Source organism: Paralichthys olivaceus, chromosome 7, assembly GCF_024713975.1.
Source record: "Paralichthys olivaceus isolate ysfri-2021 chromosome 7, ASM2471397v2, whole genome shotgun sequence".
Taxonomy (NCBI): Eukaryota; Metazoa; Chordata; class Actinopteri; order Pleuronectiformes; family Paralichthyidae; genus Paralichthys; species Paralichthys olivaceus.
The window spans coordinates 20,498,167-20,520,779 of NC_091099.1; the positions used below are offsets into that span (position 1 = coordinate 20,498,167).

General features: G+C 38.9%; 1 protein-coding gene across 12 annotated transcripts in view; it reads left to right on the forward strand.

Annotated features, from left to right (window-relative positions):
* The first annotated feature begins 1,768 nt into the window (after nt 1-1,768).
* The window catches only part of ppip5k1b (diphosphoinositol pentakisphosphate kinase 1b), a 48,710-nt gene continuing 27,865 nt past the window's right edge, over nt 1,769-22,613 (forward strand). For 6 of the 12 annotated variants that reach the window (XM_069528314.1, XM_069528318.1, XM_069528322.1 and 3 more), the window contains exons 1-16: nt 1,769-2,018; nt 8,555-9,115; nt 10,352-10,547; nt 12,134-12,224; nt 12,797-12,882; nt 13,090-13,244; nt 13,425-13,526; nt 14,436-14,597; nt 15,351-15,472; nt 16,675-16,776; nt 17,863-17,949; nt 18,206-18,281; nt 18,615-18,724; nt 19,030-19,053; nt 21,154-21,239; nt 21,447-21,572. In XM_069528314.1, the coding sequence (XP_069384415.1) occupies nt 8,936-9,115; nt 10,352-10,547; nt 12,134-12,224; nt 12,797-12,882; nt 13,090-13,244; nt 13,425-13,526; nt 14,436-14,597; nt 15,351-15,472; nt 16,675-16,776; nt 17,863-17,949; nt 18,206-18,281; nt 18,615-18,724; nt 19,030-19,053; nt 21,154-21,239; nt 21,447-21,572 (1,705 nt within the window). In that variant the 5' untranslated portion in view covers nt 1,769-2,018; nt 8,555-8,935. The remainder of the gene's footprint in view (nt 2,019-8,554; nt 9,116-10,351; nt 10,548-12,133; nt 12,225-12,796; nt 12,883-13,089; nt 13,245-13,424; nt 13,527-14,435; nt 14,598-15,350; nt 15,473-16,674; nt 16,777-17,862; nt 17,950-18,205; nt 18,282-18,614; nt 18,725-19,029; nt 19,054-21,153; nt 21,240-21,446; nt 21,573-22,613) is intronic. The other 6 variants (XM_069528316.1, XM_020079154.2, XM_020079155.2 and 3 more) reach the window with 3 other exon arrangements.

Here is a 22,613-nt window from a genome sequence, read left to right on the forward strand (position 1 = left end):
AAGCCCCTATATTAAGCTTAAACACAATCAGAAGCAATTATTAATCATAAAATGAGAATGTTTCAAATGGCAGTATTGTCAAAACTGTTAACAATCATCACCTGAGTAGCTATTGTTATGTCAACAAAGCATTTTAGGGGTTTTGAGCTCCATGTTTCTGTTTTTATGACTGCGACTGTTTTGTTTTACTTTCAAAAAATAACAATTACCAGCAGCAGACAGTGAAAAAAAAACTGTTCACAAATCCTCTGGATGGCATGGCAGCACTATGCAACACACATACAGCAGCAACTACTAGGTGAACGCAGTGGGGACCTTTAGCTGCTAAAGAGCAAGATATTTCCTTTAGGAGGTGGTTGAGACCAAAAACGGAGGATCAGAAAAACAATTCTAAATGAAGGTTAATGTTGGTCCATGTCCGCTGGATATATAAAAGGTAAAAATGTTAACTAAAATGTTAACAATAACATGTCATATCTGTTAAGACAGCATCACATTTCTCGAGGACATACATTACATGACATACATTGGGGTTTAAATTGAGGGGAACAGAGCAGGTTAGCTGAGTTCTGAACTGTTTACATGTCGTAAAGAGCACCTTTCTGCTTTCACAATTTATTGAAAATATAAAAAACTATGAAACTACAGTTGATGTCTGTTTTCCACAAAATAATGTTCAAATAAATGCAATCATGTTCAAAAATCCTATAGTGCCCCAAATAATAGACTTACTGCCCCATTTTAAAGACATTTGTCAACAATTTCGATATATTTCTTACAATCTTTATTTTAACACACTAACAGTTGTTGTCGTCTTGACAACCTTTCCCTCACACATCCACTGCCAGCCACAGAGACCATGGCTACTTTACTGAACAGAGAGTGTGTGTGGGAGGTCTACAGTCTGCAGTCTTTTAGATTTCACCCAAGGGAAAGATTGTAAAATAGAGCTGAACCAACAGTATCCACCTGATTACATCATGGGCCCCAATCACATCAACCTCCTCTTATTGATTATAAACTAAATTAATGTAAAGGGTTTATGTACAGTCTGTGGTCAAGTCTGCATCTTGAAATAAAGCAATCTTTTTGTGGTCTCTGTGCTGCTTATTAGTTAAGTTTAGTTTAACCTTCAGCATACATAGAGAGAGTTGTTATATAATGATTCATTATTAAACAAATCTTATTTTTTCAGAAATAATACATTATTATTGACACTAAAAGTATTTCCATTTTATGAAACTATTTACTTTCTTAACACATATTTTCATTTAAAGTCTCTGATTTTACAAAACAGCAGCATCATTGTTATTTTATTGTACACACTGGACAGGTAAGCTGTAAGAAGTGTGTGTGTGTGTGTGTGTTCCTGTACTGATGTCTTTGTGAGGTCCATTTTAGGCATACACACTACAGAGTGAGGACATTTTTGGAAAGTGAAGACATTTTGACCGGCCCTCACATTTTCAATGCGCTGTTTAAGGGTTAGGGTTAGAATTCGGTTTAGGTTAGACATTTAGTTTGGGTGGTTAGGGTAAGGGGCTAGGGAATGTAGTATGTCAATGCGTGTCCTCACTAAGACAGAAGTTCAAACCTGAGTGTCTGTATGTTTGTACATAGTGTCAATGGAAGGGCACAAAAGTAAGTGAGCCTCCTGTAACACATCAACCTGCAGCGTTACAATCTGTCCATCTTGCAATGCAGCATCTTGACCGCTAGATGGCAGTAACGGCGTGGCTGTAAAAAAAAGTGTTTGAAAAAAAAACAAAAGAGTAGAAGAGAAAGGAGAAGGAAGGAAGCAGCAGCAGCAGCAGCGGTGGTGGTGGTAGCGGTAGTACTAATGCTAGTACTAGTACTACAGACTGGACATGACCTTTAGCTGCTGTCTTACAACTTCACTGCTACACACAACCACAGGAAGAAGAAAACGCAGCGAAGCAACGAGCAGCAGCTTCTCCACAGAGCAGAGTCCAGCTCAGGAAGTGAACAGCTGAGGGACTTCACTTTGTGTTCCGCCGGTAAGTCTCCTTCATTTGTGGACTTGTTGTCTCGTCACCGCGTGGATCTGAGTCTGTGGAGTCTGTGGAGGCTTTTCAGTGTCTTCTACCTCACCTGCGCGCGTGCGTTTCTTTCTTTCTCTCTCTCAATGGAGCCGCGTGTTACTTCCAGACCTCCGTGTGACTCATTCATCGTGTGTCAGTGATTTGAGGCTGTGGGTGCTGCTGGTTCTGTTGCTATTAGTCACCAAGAGAACAGGAGGTGGAATCAGAGGGTTTTTGTCAAAGCTCTGAACCTAACTTTCTGATTTTAAACTTTACTGTGTGGTTGTGTGTGTGTGTGTGTGTTTGGTTGTGTGTGTGTGTAGCTGCTGTGAGTTGGACTATGTGTGCCCCCTTACCATACAGTCTATGTCCCTTACTCAAGAGCTGTCCACTTTGTATATCTCAAACTTACAATCATCAGAGCTGAAACAGTGGGTCAATTAATCACAGTTTATCTATGATGTATCTCATTCCAGCCTCTAAAATCACTGGATTGTTATATATAAATGGAAAATGTTAGTTTTTCTATTTGGACTTAAGGTCAAACACAAGAAGTTGACAGATTACACTACCGGATCAATTGAAAAATAACCAGCGTATAAATCGAAAATGAAAACAATCTTAAATTGCTGCCCTAGTTGTCTTCTTATCCATCGATCTCATTATCTCGTAATGGCACAAATGGTGAAATGAAAGTGAAAATGCCCTGCACATTTTCCATAATCTCAAAGTGAAGTCTTCACATTACCTATTTTTGTCTCATCCAAAGTTCAAAAGTCCCCAATCTAGAAAATGTTAAGTTTAATGTCACATAAGACAAAGAAATGCAGGGAATTCTCATCGTGAAGAAGCCTGAATAGAAACAATTTACAACTTCTCAGTGATCAGATTTTAAGTTTGTGTCAATGAATTTATAAATCCAATTGTGAATTGTTTCAGCTCTGATAACTTTCATCTCTAAAGTAATTTGCAAATTAATGAAGTTAGCCTAACCAGAGATGATCTGACAAAATGCTCAGTGTCTGTTGTTTTAATATGTAAGTATTATATAAGCAGAATGAAATACTAAAAACAAGAGATTCTAAGAAGACATATTGCAGAAGAAAAGACAAAACAATCAGTGGTTGATGAATAATTACATTTTCTTGTTGAGGGAACTGATATTTATGAAAGTATGAGATCCAAGTAAAAATCTTTATCTAGCAAAATTAAATGTGATTTTTATAAGCGGCTGTTGGGCCTTGTTGGAGGGTAATTACAACATTCAGGTGCTGAAATTATCACCTTTGCACTATATTCATATATTTACTCAACAAAGTTGTATCCTTGTTTATATTCCACTTAATCCTGTGTATCCTCTGTTTTGTTATTGCTGTGATTGTGTTTTATCTGCTGCTGCAGATTAGCCTTTCTGAAGGGAACCATTAAAGGGATAGTGAAAATGAAAATTCATTCATTTTCTGCTCACCGTGCTGATGGAGGGGTTAGTGAAGCGTTCGACTCGAAAAGGCTCAAATGGTGTAAATGATGCTGTTTCCAGTCAAATTTGAATGTTGGGACTTACGGACACTTGGATGACATCACATGAGCAGTATGGAGGCATTTTGGGGGTTTTTTGTGTTTGAAGAAGTGGTCTCCAGTTACTTCAATTATAATTTGGATTTGGTTGCCATGCTGTTTACCCCTGAAACTTAAAGTGTTTTGTGGACTCAAAAATTTCACCCACCCCTCTATTGGCATAGTGGTGAGTAGATAATGAATTAATTATCATTTTTGGGTGAAGTATCCCTTTAAAGTTAGAATTGATTGTAACCCTGAAAGCTGTGTGCTTGATTCAAGATATTAGAGGCAGCAGATTAAAGTTTTGTATCTTGTATTTGCAAACAAAGCTCATTTCTTGAGTGCTCAGTCCATTATGAATTTATAGGCTTGTAGAACCAGATGTAACTGTTGTCCCACTGGTAGTTCTACCCTGATGACATCACCAGCATGTTATCTGACCCTCGCAAGTGATAATTTATCTCATGGCTGCTGTTTGTGTCCAGTCTCGATAACTTTGCTCACTGTAGCATTAAGTTTTATTGCTCATAATAAATTTGATAATGACTTAATCTAAAACGTATTATTCCAAAACAGATAGGAACCAAAATAATCAAAACCTCTTGGTTGAATTTCTATCACAGGCACATCGTAATATCACTCATTATTTTTCTCATTCAGTCCACCCACAAAGTGTGAATCCATAACCGGCAGAAACACTGGCCCTGTTCCCTCTGCGAGTCGTCTAGGGTCTCATCTACCATTTAATCAGGTAAATGGTGTTGGTGAAAAGGATCTAATTACTGACCCCCCCCCCCTTCATAAAAGTGAGGGAGGCAGGCCTCCTGTGGCAGACAGTCTCAAAGGTTAAAAGCTTTTTATTAGTGTTGTGTTGTTGATCTCTGCCCCCTGCTGTGATGACGGATGTGACTCATCGTGGACAAGGTCCTGCAGATGAAGATTCTTAAACCATTCATGCTGGACAGAGGGTTTCGTTCTGGAGGGTAACACTACAGATTTAGCCTCGCACAATTATTTAATGTCTGGTTCTTTTGTTTCTCCCCTTTCTTTTGTCCTCAGTGAAAGGGACATTTAGTAATTTATGACATTAGTCAACATTTGGTGACATACACTAAATGCAACATCACTACTCAGCCCTGGGCACAGCTCATGTTGACCTATAGTGGACAGAAATGTGAAAGTCATATCTTTGTTATATTACTCTGCCATAAAACTTTGTAAACAACCATAATGGGAATATGGAAGTTTTAATTTGAAACGCTTGAACTATATATTTATGAGTCCAATACTTATATTGATATACTTTAGATTTCAACATTTAGCAGATTCTCATGTTTTTCATAAATGCATATCATTACCGATATTTCTGATAAGGATCTCTTAAAGCCACATCATGTAACATTTACTGCAGACACATGTGGTTATACATTTTATTGGGCTCCTATACCGGACAATTACATCTTTATCTAGAGAAAAAAACAAAGTTTTGATGTGTTGACCAGCGCCCTGACTGCACCGTCCCACCCACTGAACTTAAACTGAATTCTTCATATCGTAAAAGTCTAAGTCTTAACCTGATCTACAGCCGGATATTACTTTTTATCTTGCTTGGCCTGATTGTGGAAACTCAAGCTGCGACTAGAAGTTACACACTTCTCACAGGAGGTCAGACCCGCAGACATTAGGGGTGAGGAGTGGGAATGAATACAGCACCATTCTCTATTACAGGTCAGTGTAGGATTTTTAAATAGATCTGAGAAGATATATTCTGAGCAGTTGAAAAATAAACTTGTCAGTGCTTGACAGCTTCTCAATAACCACAAACAGATCTGTAGTGTTTCTGTACATCTTCATGTTACGGACAAATATTCACATTTACACCTATATGCATCTGCAGCTCATCTCCAATACATTTTCTCAGTACACTAGTGTTTAATGCTGTTTTACCACAAGATGCTGTATAGAGCTAAGATGTTAATATGAAATATCCAATTACAAGACTACTCTGAGGCTGTGAATGTGACTGAGCCTTCATTGTTAAGATACAACAGTTAATCATATATGACTATATGTAAAAATAAAATATTTATGTCATGGCTATGTTTTGGTCAGGCTGTGTCTTAAATAAATGCACATGACATGTAGAATTTTTCCATTTGATTAAATACCAGGAAAAATGTATGAAATGCAAAGTTGAGCCATGTGCAATTAAAAGGCTGAGTATGTTCCCTCTCCAGCCAATCATGACGCTGTTTACTTGTTGTGCAGTTATCCAATCTACAGAGTAAAGGTCCTGTCTGCGTAGTTAAAACTGAATAAACTTAGTCCCGCAGCAGTAACAGTTTTTTTTTCATGAGTTTATCTCTTTAAGTGTTATTCAACCCCCGGGGAGTGCAGCCTGTCATCGCCTCAGGGGTTAGTAATGATAAGTTGTATTTGTCATCCAACACTCGTGGCCTGGCTCCGCCCCATCCCCTAACGTAGCAGAGGGCACAGTTATTTCTGGGTACCAAGGTTAATCTGGGTCGTGCGTGAACTTTGGTTGAGGGTATGTCCTGGCAGAGAGTCGCAAGATGGCCGGGTCTGCTCTTTAGCTGCCACAAAGTTTAATGGTGCCAATAAAATAATATGCGCTGTGTGTGAGTGGAAGTGACTTTGACTACGTTCTTGCGGTCGTGAAAAGGGGACGGTTGCCTTGTGGACCGTCATTGAGATGTGATATGATCTGCCCATCTGTTTCTGAAGCCTTTCCCCTTGAGTCAGCTGTTGTGTGTCTGTGGTGGAGGAAGTGGTTTTTGGAGGGGGTGTTAGACTATGCTGATGAGTGACACATGAACTGTCTCTGGCTGTGTCTACCTTGTTTGAGGACATACTAGTTTACAGTAGCAAGTTGCTGCTTATGTTGGCGGGCCACATTTCACACATCACTTTGGCTGTTACAAGGGAATGACATAACAGCTTTGTTTCTTTATTTTGTGGTATCAGATATCAGATAAGCAGCAACCTCACTCACCCATTATATTAAAGCACCGGGGTTGAAAATGCATTGTGAAATCTGAGCATGCTTCAGTTTACCATTTAATTATTGCACCTTGGATTTTTGGCAAGACAGCAATGCTCTCGAGATTTAAAATCTGTAGCAACATCTATTGTTTTGGCATGTGATTATTTACAGGGTTCTGTTTTGTAATCTTTTCTCTGCTCAGGAAATTAATTCAAGGAACAGAGTGTTTGTATTTTTTTAGCTTTCTTGGGGAGTGGCAGAAGTTACATTAAGTAGCAAGAAACAAATTAAATGATCGGAATCCCACTTAAATTGGTGGAAGGATGCAGTAAGAGTCAGAAGAACTCCTTAAATATTGGTGCAGATCTGAATCAGGGAATGGATCTAGGATTTTCTTTCACTTTCCTTAACATTGTGACATGGGACAATTTTTAACATTTTCCTTCATGTATCTAAGAATAATAAATTGATCCTGATGAAAAGTGAAGGGATATCTTTGAGTGTGTACAATTTCATGCAGCGTGATTGAATTTAAGTGGCCTGTTGGACCTTGGTGGAGGTATACGCTCTGTGCCACTCTAGTTCTTTTTCATTAAATATTTGATTTTATTTGTACTTATAGAACTGTACTTGTAGTCTGCTCTTTCAGTGCACTTCAAGTTTTCATTTTCTTGACTCACAATTTTACGAGCAGTAGCTTTATTTCAATGGTACATTAGTTAGGGATACTATTTACCTGCTCACACAGTAATGCAGCAGATCTATCACATAGCAATACATCTTTTATGGTGTGCGTTAACTGAGTACAACACAAATTATTTGTACAAGGACACAAAGATTATAAAAATGTTTGCAGATAAAATGAATCAATAAAGTGACTGTAGACTAAACCCAGAGGGCAGCCTACTATGATGTAATGATTATGTTGTAAAAAAATAACGTTAAGACTGTGTCAATCAAGGATGTTTCATAAGTGGAAATGCAAACCAGAGTAATGTGAACCTCTCCAACAAACATCCAGGACACAATAGATAAGACAGGCTAGCTCCTCTTCTGGTCCCATTACCATGGCAACACCCAGCAGTGTGGACTCTTCTAATAATTAAATGTGCTGAGTCAGCAGCAGGCTAACGAACTCGAGGAGGAGAAGATGATTATACGGTAATAAAGCAGTTTGGTTGGTGGTGATGAGAATTGATATTCATTTGAAACAACCCAAGTACTGTCCAGTCCTGTCTTTACAAGTGACATATAAACCTGCAATCCTTCACCTTTGCATCAGAGATATAAATAAAAGTTTATACCCGTGTTCCTTCAAGAATCTAAAAAGCTTTACCTCTGTTGTGTCGCTCATGTCAAAGCCCTGACATTTATTTTACCAATGGTGAATGAGGCACCACTGCACCAGCACTGTGGTTATTCAGATATTTGTAGCAGTGAGCTCACACAGCTGTAACTGTTTCATTTTGGTGAAACTGTCAACTGTTGTTTCACTTGGAATCATTCAAACTTAAAGGGATAGTTCACCATAAAAATGAAAACACCACTATGCTGATGGAGGGGTGGGTGAAGTGTTTGAGTCCATAAAAAGGCTTTTGTCTCAGGGGTAAACAGTGTTTTAGCAAAAGTGGCCTCTTCCTCAGATGTTATAAAACAACAGAAAACAACATAACATGCCTCCATACTGCTTGTTTTTTTACGTCTAAAGAGGGAGTCCCGTTTACCACAATTATATTGGATTTGGCTGCAACACTGTTACACCTGAGACTCCATAAGGGTTCTGTGGACTCAAACACTCCACCCAATCCTCAATTGCCATTGTGGCGAGTGGATAATGAGTGAATTTAAATTTTTCAGTAAACTATCCCTTTAAATGCATCTTAGCACTCTTAGGGAGTTCAGATCAAGATGCTGAACCTCCATGTATTTTTGTACCATTTCTTCACAGGGCAAGCAGAAGGAGTTTGCTGAGTGAAGAAGCATTTCCAGACTGGGACATGTCATACCTCATAGCGTTACCGCCTCCGTCCTGACAAACAGGATCTTGACCATCTACCTCAACAAATGTGTCATCCACCCTCTCTCTTCTACCTCTCAGCATATCCACTGCTGCTTCTCTACCTCAGCATGTACTGTACATGCACATAGCTGTTATCAACCAGCGTCAGAAAGTCCAACTGACCCTTATCACCAGTGTTCTCAGGTGTCAGTCATCCAGCGATAGCGAAACAGTTGACTGGGTTTCTTACTGCTTCGCAGCACATAATCACTATCTGACCCTGTGCCGGGAGGTGCCGCCTGGAGCAGCCATGTTAGATGTGGGTTTGTGATGTCTGAGCCCTGCGACAGACCAGCACCAGGAGCTTGGGAAGGACGTGGGCGGGGTGACAGAGACGTGGTTTTCGTGGTTGGCGGTGAAGATGATGAGCAGTACATTGGTCAAATGGAGACAGGCATGAGGAACGAGATGTTTCAAGAGGAAGAAATGGAGGATGATGAAGATGAGTCGGTAAGTTACAGGTGTTTATTCATGTGTGTAGCATGTGTGTCAAAGGTTTCCTAGCTTATGGGTGTATTATGAGGTGTACACCTTGTACCTGGTGTTGTTTACAGTATTAAGATTTATCTTTGTTCTGATATTAGTATATTATATTATAACTATTAAAATGATGTTTTTTTTTTCTCATTTGCAGTTTAAATGCTGAAAAGTCTCAAAGAAGTTGCAAACTAGTTTATGGTTTTTGCTCTACTAGATTATATTTTTATTTTAACATATAATAGTGTTATAGTAACAATAGGATTTAACCATGAATCGCCAGGGGAACCATACAGCATTGGTCACTTTTAAGCAGTTGGAAGTAAACAGACCTAGAAAATGTTATGTTTTATTTGGCATTGGTTTGTGTACAGTATATAAACAACTGTAAGGTCTCTGGTATCATGTGTGCTCCTGCAGCTATAAAAGGACTTGGTCATGCGGTGCATCAGCTGCTCGCTTTCAAGCCATGGTCTCCACTCTGTCATCTCTGTACCTTTCTTGGAACATTTTTGTCATTTACAATAGCTGATTCAGATCTAGAGGCTCAGTAACACTGAATGGAGAGGTGACTGTTCAGTTCGTGAAGTGGTCACTGCAACCCTGCCACAGCAGCAGAGACAAAGACAACTTTAATTCTATGAATGAGATTATTGTGATCAAGTTTTTTCTCCTGAAGATTAATTACTTTTTTATTGTTTGGAATAAAGTGTCACATTTACATGTTTTAAAAACTAGGAACTGAGTCATTGATCTGATATGAATTAGCAATCAATAATGCTGTCATTAACATTTATAAATCTTTTTTTGGCTTTAAGGTTTAAAAAAAAAAGAAGATTCTCCCCCAAATAACTTGCATCTATATGACTTTTGAATAACACACTTTCAAACTTCTACTACTGCTACTACTACTGCTGATAGTACTAAACTAATTCAATAATAATATAATTATGAACCTTTCTTAATACACACACACACTCAAAGGGTAAGGCTGTGATGCCTAAATCAAGAAGATTTGTTTTTTTTCCTATAGAAGCCATTTTCAGATATTTCAAGAAAATTATCCTGAGCAGGACACTAATCAAGATATGCCCTGTTTGATATGACAAAAAAAGATGCATTTATGGACATCTGTGCTATTCTACTGTGTTGACTCTCTTTTGGGTCCCTTATGTCATGTCTCCACCCTCCCTGCGTCCTCTCCACCAGCCATCGGAGCGACAGATTGTGGTCGGCATTTGTGCCATGATGAAGAAGTCCAAATCCAAACCCATGACTCAGATCCTAGAGCGCCTTTGTAAGTTTGACTACATTGATGTGGTCATCTTTCCTGAGGAGGTGATCCTGGAGGAACCTGTGGAGAAATGGCCCCTCTGCGACTGCCTAATCTCCTTCCACTCCAAAGGTAAGATCATCAGGAATATTTTGCTGTGTGATTGAAAAATAGTGACAGGTCGAAGGGAAATTCATCCTGGTATTTTACCTCATCTTAGAGGTGTTGGAGGTTGTAGATTTTTTTGGGCTACACCTGTGTTTTAATTGGTTTAAGCATTTCATTTGTACTCTGTACTACTGTGCAAATGCATCTTATAGAAAAATAGATGAAAAATCCACCTATAATGAAACAGAAGCTAATTATAAATCGACACTCTTCGCTTTGTATTACCAAATGCATTGTGTTGAAATGCATTTTTATGAGGGTGGAAACAAAAGTGAAATGATGTTTCCCTGTTGCAGTAACCACTTAATTGTTGGACTAAGATGGGAATCTGATTTTTACTGAATTTGCATGAATCTGTTTAATAAGTTAAATGTTTTGTGATTGCTTGAAAAATATGCAAGAACTTCAAAAGCGTTTCCATGTTTTATAGGAGGGGTGAGGGACACCTGCTCTTTTATCTGCAATAAAAGAAAGAACATAAGATAGTAGTCTAACACTTTCTCGAGGTTCCTCACTTTCGGCTGTAATCTTATGTGGATCATGGTCTGGGTGAACACCATACATGTATATCTGTTATGTTCCAACTCTCAAGAAAACTGAAATAGATAATGTTGGGCTTTTCAAGAGAAACTATTTCTTTCTTGAAAGAGTCTGATTGTCTAGTTTGTGTGAACTTGTAGTGAAATAGGCCAATCTCAGGCTGGATGAGTAGCAAGGACAAATGCTCCTGGATAAAGTTTGCAATGTTCGGCGGACAAGTTTTGCAGTGAGAAAGCTAATGGCTAAGAGGCTGAAGCCTCATTCAGAAAGAAAACTTGTGAAAGAGCCTTGATGCTGAGGAGATAAAGAAAGCAGACAGTAAAATAGTTGCAAGATCTGCAGAATCTTTGCCGAGCAGATTAACAATATGACATGTGATGTTGAAAGCTAGCCTCCTAGCCTTTTTGTGTGTTTCTTTATTTTAGAGGAGGGGTGAAGGACAGCTAGCCTTTTTGCGTGTGCGATCACTTCCGAAGTTGAACACACCACTGAAGGATGAAACCACTGAAAAGCATCTTTATAAATTTACATACTGGACATTCATACTCTATTCAACTATATATTCCTACTCACCCTAGTACCCTAACTGTTTCTGTGTATTTGAGTCAGATATCACATGGGACTACTTTTTCCATTTTGTTTGTTTATAGAACAAGGTTTGAGTGTTGGTATGAGTCATGTGTTGTTGGAAAGAAGGAAAATTAATATTCCTAAACTGTTTCCAGCAGACTTGGATTTTTGTTGCACTTACTTGCAGAGGAACTTGTTCATGTGGAATATGGTTTTTTTAGGCATTAAAGGAACTTTAACATATAATTTCTGTTGTTGCTGCTCATAACAGCCACCAAACCTCTACAGTAAGTATTTCTGCTGTAGACACTGGTGGTATATACAATCATCAGCACACTCAATTTTAGTTGTTGGTTGAGCTTGGATTGTTCAACATACAGGGCTGGCTGGTAAGGTAGAAGAGCTGATACAGTTTTTATTCATTTTAATGCATTTTTCAGGATTTCCACTTGACAAAGCTGTGGAGTACGCCAAGCTCAGGAATCCACTGCTCATCAATGACCTCAATATGCAGTATTTCATACAGGACAGGTATGTTTTGCACACACACACACACAGATAGTCCCCGCCAGGCTCATAACCATGACTAACAGAGGGGAAACCATTACTCTGGTGTGACAGTAAGTTTTAGTGGGAATTTTAATTTTAAGGTTAAACTCCTGATCCTGCTCAAGCTCGATTACAATCTGAGAATGACAGTGACGGTGACCTAATTGCTATTTTCACACAGATTTATACACAAGTCAGCCACAATATTAAATCATGTTAATGGTTAATATGTTGTGTCTGATCAGAATAGAACAGAACTTTATTATCCACCAAAGTGTTAAATAATCTTCAGCTCACTAATTAAAGTGTGTAACTTATTCCTGCTTTACCACTCAATCATATCAACGCCCAAACTGAAAGAGATAGTTCACTGAAAAATGAAAATTCACTCATCTAATCACCACTATGTCAATGGAGGGGCGGTTGAAGTGTTTGAGTCTAAAAAAAAAATTCAGGAGTCTCATGGGTAAACAGTGTAGTAGATAATGAGTAGATTTTCACTGTGTTTATCCACATATGACGTTATCAATAACAGTTGTTTGATTCCCTGCCAGGAGAGAAGTTTACCGGATCCTAAAAGAAGAAGGCATTGACTTACCTCGCTACGCTGTGTTAAACCGAGATCCCGACAATCCTGAGGGTGTGCAAGAGTTATTTTTTTATGTAATATCCTAAATTAATTCAATATGAACCCCACAGTTTTATTGCATATATATATTGGCAATCACAGCTTCAATAATCAAATTTGATTTGATTGAACGTTCACATGAAGAAGAAGAAACTTATGCACACTGTCTCCACAAGTTTCAGTCATAGACATTCTTAATTTTTATCTATCCATATGCAGAGTGTAACCTTGTGGAGGGGGAAGACCATGTAGAAGTGAATGGGGAGGTGTTCCCGAAACCCTTCGTGGAGAAACCTGTGTGTGCTGAAGACCACAACGTCTACATCTATTACCCAACATCTGCTGGAGGTGGCAGCCAGAGACTCTTCAGAAAGGTAACTGTTACCAAGCAAACTGGCAACAAAATGTTCAGTTTAAAATAAACACACATATTTACCATCCCTTTATGTTAATGAAGATGATGTTGATTTGATGTCTCACTGTTCTTATGTTTGAGGCTCATCCATTATTTGATGAGAAAAAGAGAATGTACTAAAACTCTCTCTTTGCTGTAGATTGGGAGTCGGAGTAGTGTATACTCACCAGAGAGCAGCGTACGAAAGACTGGATCCTACATCTATGAGGAGTTCATGCCCACAGATGGCACAGATGTGAAGGTATAGTAAAAGTTCACTTGGACATTGGTGGAGGTGTTTTATTACTAGAACTGACTTTCTCTGAACTTTGCCTTTCACATAAGAAGAATGCAGAAGGTTGTCTGGGTCAGACACGTTCACAACAAAAGAAAAATCTCCGGAGTGTTCAGATGAAAAGCAGTGCCTGAGTAGAGCATGCAAGAGGCAGGACATAATAAAATAATCATTATAATAAATTGTATTTATATAGCACTTTTCATAAATAAACTGCAGCTCAAAGTGCTTTACCACAAAATCAAAGACATGAAATAAGATAGATAAACAAGAACATGTTAGCAATAAAACAAAGACTTAGGATCAACATAAAAAAACGGAAGAAACAAAATGTAATAAATGCGATGGTATAAAGAATAAGCCAAAATTAATTGGAAGCAAGATCATAGAAATAGGTCTTGAGTTGTTTCTTAAAACTATTAACAGAAGTAGCTTGTCTGATGTGTGGTGGGAGTTTGGTGCATAGCAACAGAAAGCTGCTTCCCCAAACTTTTTGTAATTCATTTTTGGGATATTGAGCAAGCCCCTCGGTACAAGACCTGAGGTTTCGGAACATGCTCCAATAAAGTGACATGATGGTGAAATTCCAGGAAATGCATATTCGGCCACAATTTCTATATGTATAGCTCCTCTGCTGTATTCTGGGATGGGCTCACTCTGACATTTTCATGACATTTTACTATGGTCTGGCAGGAAAGAGATTGTCCACAGCAACTGACATTTGCGTCTTCACATACAGCCCCTCTGGATCATTTCAGGAGAATAATCAGAGTTCAGTGCAGAAATAGAAATCGTTATCATCTGCTCTTAGACGTTGCCTGTGTTTGTGTGTCTTCTGTGTGTTTTCTTATTATGTGTTGGTCCTGGAAATCACAGGTTTACACAGTGGGTCCAGACTACGCCCATGCCGAGGCACGAAAGTCTCCTGCTCTGGACGGAAAGGTAGAGAGGGACAGTGAGGGGAAGGAGATCCGCTACCCCGTCATGCTTACTGCCATGGAGAAACTGGTGGCTCGCAAGGTCTGCCTGGCTTTCAAGGTAAACCTGCATCATCACATAGCGAAGTTCAACACAGTGATCAAAGATAAAAGATCCAGGTTTGACATAGCCTTTTGTTTTTGAAACTACATTATTTATGAGTTAGTGGTCATCCTTTTGACCTTTGTTACCTCACAGCTCCATTAGTGGTGAGAAAAAGACCTTTAGGGACTATTTGTCTCGTGTTAAGTTGCAGAGAAAATTATAATCAATTCAATAATTGACTTTTTTTAAGACAGTTTTTGCAAATGCAAGTAGCCATGTTTTAAAGTTTATGATCACAAAAGTAAACTTTCCTCATAAAAATTATTTTGTGTTGAATTAAATCCCTGATAAATTTAAACCTGTGACTGAGTAAAAGATTTGTGCTGTGGTTGTATTAGGTTGCTGTGAGAACATGATAATAATTACTTTCATAAACAAAGTGTGACAATGCCTCTGCAAACACATGATTATGTGTTATTTAAAGAATAGAGAACCAAATACACAAACAAACAAAGTACTACCTGTATGTTTTTTCTCATTGCTTATGTCAAAATGTTCACCTTGTGAAAAAGCTTATCCCTGGAGCTCACTGTTATTGTCTGTTCCTACGTTCATGTTTTATGTTCTTATTTTATAAACATGCTGTTACGTATGTCTGATTAAAACAAGCTGGTGTTGTATCTGTAAGTGTCTTCAGCAACATACTGTGGGTAACAACATCTGAGGATTTTTTTAAATGTATTTAAACTCATTTTTTTTGTTCTTTAGCAAACAGTTTGTGGATTTGATCTGCTCAGAGCCAATGGCCACTCCTTCGTCTGTGATGTTAACGGTTTCAGCTTCGTCAAAAATTCCATGAAGTACTACGACGATTGTGCCAAAGTCCTTGGGTAAGTGAAATTGGCTCGCAGACACACTACTACACACTGATCTCTAAAGCTGCTTTCAGACATGTACTGAACTTCGAAGGATCTCTGGACCTTCTCTGGAGAGGCTGCACATGAGAATGCAAATGTCTTAGTAAGAAGCTCTAGACTTTCTCTGGCCAGGTTTCTAGTGTTATCTGTGGAGAATATCCAAATGAGCTGATTTGAAAAAACAGCAGGAAGTCCTCTGAAGGATTCACCACGAGCGAACGGCCGTGGTGATGACATTAGTTACGTGCGACAGGTGTTTTTTTTAAATCTCACTATAAAAAAGTTGTGCCATACATTTCGAGCTTTTAGTGATAAGAGCCGACATTGTTGTAGATTTGCTGTAAACAAAAACATGTGATCTCTTGCCTCTGCCTGCTGCGCCACCTGAGGGCTGCAGAGATTTCTGTTTTGTTGTGAACGCGAAGCGGAGAATCTCCTGCTGCGTTGTTTGTGTGTGAAAGGCAATCTCCAGAGAAAGTCCACACCCAATTGTGCGGGCATCCTCTGGAGTTCATGTCTGAAAACTGTTTAACTTTCCTACTACATCATCAGAGCACAGGGCTCTTGAAGTAGATCTTTTTAATTGCATTTACTATAACAATTTATTGCAAGAACGATATGTATCATTTGAGATCATGTAATGAAGAAGCAGGCTCTTCTTTTCATTTCTGATGTTGCTTGACTGTCTTTGAAGCATTGTCTTGCTGTGGCTGTGTGGCAGGTGTTGCCTTGAAGTGGTCATGTTGTAAATTTTACAGATATAAAGACAGAGGAAGGTTTTTCCTCCAGTAATGATAATAGCATGAACATAGTTCCTCAAGGTCCAATGCTCAAGTCCAAGCAGCAAGTCTTCATTAGTTTCTTATCAGACTATTAGCGTTTAATTTCATATACTGTGTTTTTTATGATCTGCACTGCAGTAGATTTTTTAAAATGATCTCAATGTGCCTGTTTTTTGTTGGTTGCATATAACATCCCTCAGGTGAAATCTGAGACACACATTTAGACATTGAATAAATATGTTGTAATGAAAGTGACTGGTGGAGGCATGTTCTGAATGAATAATACGTTTGCTTTAGCTTTATATTTATTTGTTCTTTTGTTTTATTTAGCTATTTACCTGATTCAATATGTTTTCAAGTCATCGTTGTTATTTCTTTCTTCTGTTTCACCAGGAACATGGTAATGAGGGAGTTGGCCCCCCAGTTCCACATCCCCTGGTCTATTCCCATGGAGGCTGAAGACATCCCCATCGTCCCAACCACCTCAGGCACCATGTACGTACTGACGGGGAAAATGTTCATGTTAATGCAAGGGATATTGCTACTTTGCCTGTGACACGTGATATGAGGTGATAAGACCTCATGCTGTACTGTCTTTTTTTAATATGTGGATTTAAAAGAGCTGGATGAAGTCTTCAATGCTTTTTACATTTTGCAACCAAAATAAAAGGTTGAGTTCTAAAATATAGAATTTTCTCCTGATGTATTTACTATTTTCAACAATCATGTGGTCTGGCAGGTGTCATATTTTATACCTACACTTTTCCTTTGATGAATAAAGTGGGGGGATATGAGCCCTCACACATTAGTGGAGGGTAATCAGGGTTCACTGTCCCACTGACCTCCACACACACTCAGACACTCACTGAAATCTCATCTCTGTCCCTGGCGTCAGTGACACTCTCGACGATGACCAATGTGTTTTTCAAGGCTGTAAAAGGTCTTAGATCTCATTCAGACCTGGTATCAAAACCCATCCTGAGTGATCCAAGCACAAGTGATCAGTGCTAAGATCCAAAAGCACCCGAGTGTGCCCTGAGCTCCGATCACTTAAACCACATTCAGAGGTGGTCTGGGACACATGTGGCCACATTATTTTCCCCATGTGAACGCAAATACCTTCTGGGACACATATGAAGGACCACCTACTCAGCTGACGTCTCTAACCATCTACAGTTAAAACATATTTTTGTGCTTCTCAGTGTCCGTAGGTTGATTTGTTTGTAGCCACCACCACAGAATGACTGGAAATTGGTAAAATATTTTTCCAAAGCTGTGCACAATTATTCATTCAGCCCCTCCGGACTCCTCCAACATAATTTGGTCATTGCAAACACAGATGACGTACGTGATTATTTGCATATAGATCAGGAAAATTTTAACCGATCACAAGTAGTCACAGGAGACACATTCAGGACACATTTTAATACACACAGACAAACTTAACGCTGGCAACTTGGGATCAGATCTCTCAAGATGGATGTTAATACCAGGTCCGAACGGGCCTTAGTGGAGATGAACAGTCAAATACCTGAGTTACTGCTGCATTGTCATCTTCTTCCATCCCCTTCTCGTCCTCAGGATGGAGCTGCGCTGTGTTATTGCAATCATCCGTCATGGAGATCGCACACCAAAGCAGAAGATGAAAATGGAGGTCCGACATCCTCTGTAAGTCTCGATTGCATTCAGCTTTAAGATTTGTTCTTCTTACTGTTTCACATCTCAGTCTGTTTCTTTATATAAGATACAGATAGCAACTAAATTATATTTCTGCATAAATGGCCTTGCTCATTGATGCTGCCCCACATTTTTAAGTTCATTTGAGAAATAATTGAACAAGTCTCAATGCATTGAACTTCAAAAGCATTTCCCTTCTTTTATCTCCTCTCTAATCCGTCTACTTTATTCTGTTTGTCTGTCACAGGTTCTTCGAGTTGTTTGAGAAGCATGGAGGCTACAAGTCAGGAAAGCTAAAGCTAAAAAAGCCAAAACAGCTACAAGTGAGTGAGATTCATTTAATCTTTTGTTTCTCTTTTCCCACATGCTCTCCTCTTTAGATTATGAGTGGATCCTTACAGTACTGGGCTCCATTACAAAAATTGGATCATGAGCCATTATTGTTTTGTTTTCTGAAAATGTTATCGCCGTCTCAAGTCCTGTCATGCTGTCACTATATCATCTTTTTATTAAAAAAACATTTCTACACTGGCAGGCTCGTATTTCACATAATATTCAATCAGAATGTTTGTACAGGATCCAGTGTTGGTGTGTGTTTAGTCTGGGTAGTGAACTTAAAGAGAAGTCAAATTGAGGATAACTGCCTCTTTCTCCAGGAAGTGCTGGACATCGCCCGCCTACTGCTGGTTGAACTGGGCCAGCACAACGACTGTGAGATCGAGGAGAAGAAATCTAAACTAGAACAGCTCAAGACCGTCCTGGAGATGTGAGTGACACACACATCAGACACGCACTTGGTCACAAACACACAACATCAGTCATTATCTTCCTGTTTTCTGCCATCACCATTCATCGACAGTCGTCCACTCTCATCTGCGATTCTCGATTCAAATCCAGCTCCATCTGTCAACGCTCCAAGGTTCAATCATGTTTCTCATACTCACAGCCAGACACATGTTTACTGTGGTTCACTCCCTCCGTCTTGTCTCTAACTCTTTGCTTCATCTTTTCTTCCCTCCTCAATCCCTCTTCTCTTCTGATCAACCATCCATCTTTCTTTTTCTCCAAAAGGGAATCCAGCTTGAATGACACTCAGTACGCACCCTTTTCCCTTTTCATTTTAAAGGATGAGGTTTTACCACCCTCCTTTTCTTTAGTCTTCATGTATAAAATATTAGGAATGCCTTGTCTCTTCCTGACACAGACCGAGGTGAATGTATGAAAAAAATGATTTTTCACCAATGGCAACCATTGAAATAGTTGGAAAATGCATATCAACTGGGTGAAGAAGATAGTTTAAGCACTCAAGTTAATATTTAAAGATATTCCTAATGTTTTGTACACAGAGTGAATCATTTCCATTAACATCCATTCATTTTTAGCCATTAATATTGGACACATACACAGTCAAATGTCTCTGATTTCACTGTTTCTGTATGTGTAAAATGAGTGTGTGCTGTGTCTGCATGCCGTCCTCACCACATATCAAGTGGACTCTCAATCTTGTAATGTCTTCCTTCCTCCTATCTTCCGTTTTAGCATTTATACTAATGATGGTGAGTTGCTGCTGCTCTTTTCCCCTGAGATAACAAAATAATCTGCAAGTCTTTGAATATCAAACTTGCAAGTAATTCAAAGCTACAGTAGAAAAAATGTTGTGAAGTGACTGGGTGGAAGAGAGGGAAAAGGCTGAAACTAAATATAATCCACTCAAGTGAAAGATATCCAGTCATTTACAGCAGAATGAAAAAGATTTAGTCACAAAACCAAAGCTGGGATGCAGTGCATAGTTTTTAGTAATCAAGATATAAATCTAAGTCAAAGGAATAGTTGGCTTACTTTTAAAACAGCTGCATGGTCCTGTTCACATCCGGTATAAACATCCGTCCTGAGAGAACAATCACATGTGAAGGTAGCATTGACCAGCTGTTGTTCTCAGTCTCTCAGCACATCCCTTCAAATTACACCTCTATGAGTCTTAACTTCCCACTTATTTCTTCATGTGCTTTGGACATATATTCATTCTTGTCCCAGACCCGGGAACTTTCTCAATAAACTTGGATCCGACGTCAGGAGCACACGTTACCACATGAGGATTAGTCTCTGCCAGGGTACTCCTCATTATTTATTAGTCTGAGAATCTGTTTCTGAATAAGCAGCAGTGTATGTTAATGAAGAAACATGACATCATCAAAGGAGCTCATTGATGTGTTTTTCATGGATTTGTTGGTTTTGGCCTTATCATACTGAAGACAATTACCAGCTGTATTCTTAAAGATGTGGGCTCACCTCACTGCACAATCTATATTTATACTTTACATCTCAACAACTTTGATTCTTTTGAACAGCTGGCAAAAATCTATTTCCATAGGCATGTACACCTCAGAGACTTTAAAGCCTGTAACTATGACCTGCCTGTTACCTATGCTTTCCCTTGTGTCGTCCCTTACTCTAAGTAAACCCCACCCTAAAAGTATAAACCATCCAAATGCAGTAAACTTCGCCTGACTGATGTCCCAAATACCAAGAATAACTTCAACACAGTTTTGTGTGAGGTATTTTTTTCAAGTGTGGCTCTGTGACAACAGCTCCAATCCTCTGGCTCATTGCCAGAGTTATTTATTGTGGTTCAGGGTCCATCATCATGTGGCTTTGTGAGTCGTCCATTCAGCTGCCTGTCCTCATACAGAACACTATGCAGTCATTAGTCTGCAGAATGGGCCAAATTCTTATGACAGCACGGCATGCAGGAAAGTGGAGACCCTTGAATGTTTCTGTGTTAGATTTTTGAGAATCACAAGAGGAATATAATTGACGTTGAATTTCACCCTGGCACTATTGCAAAAGGCAATTGAAGTTACAATGTCTATTTTGTTCTGGTGCCCATACATGCACACAAACTCACACTGAAATAATAAGTGGATATCTAAAGCTACGGGTCTTTAGCTGCTTCCATCCTTAGTAACAACTGAGTGACCGAATTATCATTAAACCAACTGCTAATACGGTTACTGTGTTGTGTGTGTGATCAGTGTGTCAGACTTGGAAGAAGTTGCTGTCTTGTTTTTGTCAAACTTTTGTTGGAATGGGTTCAGATTAAGTCATGTGTGTTTGGTGTTAAAATAGATAAGAATGGGATGACTTGTTTCTTTGTATCTTCTTGTGTTTAACGGTCTGTCTATTCCTGCCCACCAGGTACGGTCATTTCTCAGGTATCAACAGGAAAGTCCAGCTCACCTACCTGCGCAACGGCCAACCTAAAGCCTCCAGCGAAGAAGAAGGTATTTACAGACACACACACACGGAGTAAAATGACTGCAGCGTGGGAATCCTTCCGGCAACCGTAAACATTTAAACAGCCAGAAACCTATAATTCAAATAAAAGATTTTAGCAAATGAAAGGTGCTAAATTAGAAAAGGGAGTCTTGACTTGGTTGGAAGGGATAGAAGGTGTAAAGCCATTTCCAAATCCACTGCTGTTTTTCCAGACTCTAAGAGGGATGGTCCTTCTCTGCTGCTGGTGTTGAAGTGGGGCGGGGAGCTGACGCCTGCAGGCCGGGTTCAGGCTGAGGAGCTGGGCAGGGCCTTTCGCTGCATGTACCCTGGAGGTCAAGGTACTAGTCAGACACACATACACACACTACAGCTAACGGGTGAACTTACATAGGAACTCTCTTCTTTGGCTATTGTGAAAAATGTGCTCTTCAATGGTGTAAAACATTTTCTTTTTTGTTCTTTAAGAAAATACTAATCTTTTCTACCAATGCACAAACTTGAATTTGTCATCCAGCTTTATTTTAAAGGTTTACAAATGTTAATTTACTATCAAAACTTTGTTATTACTTTATCTGTGAATTTACAAGCTTGAAATCGTGTCACTTCTGTCTTCACTTCATGCTAATAAATTTGCCTGATGAGTTATAAAGGTTTTGATGTCAAGTTGAAAAAAAATCTTTTCTGAAAATTCTCTTTAAAAAAAGTCATTAAAGCTGTAGACAAATACAAACATTACTATATATAAAGTCACATAACTGATAGAAGAAGCATTCTGGAGCTAGAAAAAATCTGACACACACACTGTTAATATGTCTCCAAGACCCTTGACTTTGTACTTGAAATAATACATTGGACAGTTTCCTTTTTTGTTCAGAACAGTCAGTGTTTTCTCAGAGTGGCCATTAGAGGACGACATAGATATACACGTTCATATTTCAGCTTGAAAGATTGTCGTTGACCTTGGAAACAGAAGTTATAATAGAATAGAGTTGGAATCTGTACAATACCTGTTTTTGATAAAGACTGAGTGTTGTAGTCAAAAGCACCACAACCAGCATGTAAGTCCACCTTAAGTTAAAATTGAGTTGTCAACCACTTTTATTGGCTTTAGAACTATGATGCAATGTTGCTGCATTTCTTTTATTGTCAAAGGTTAAACATACATGCAGAGCAACAACCATAATGGAGATTAACATTATCTTTCTAACAGCAACGGAAGGACATGAAGTAAAACTGCAGTATGTGGTGACATCATTACTCAGAATGGAATTAAATACAACAGCCCGGCCAACAACACACACAGATCACAATGTTCAGGTTTGATTGAAACTATCACAGGGTTAAGTATCAATTTAACTGTTAGGTTAATGGCTGAGTTT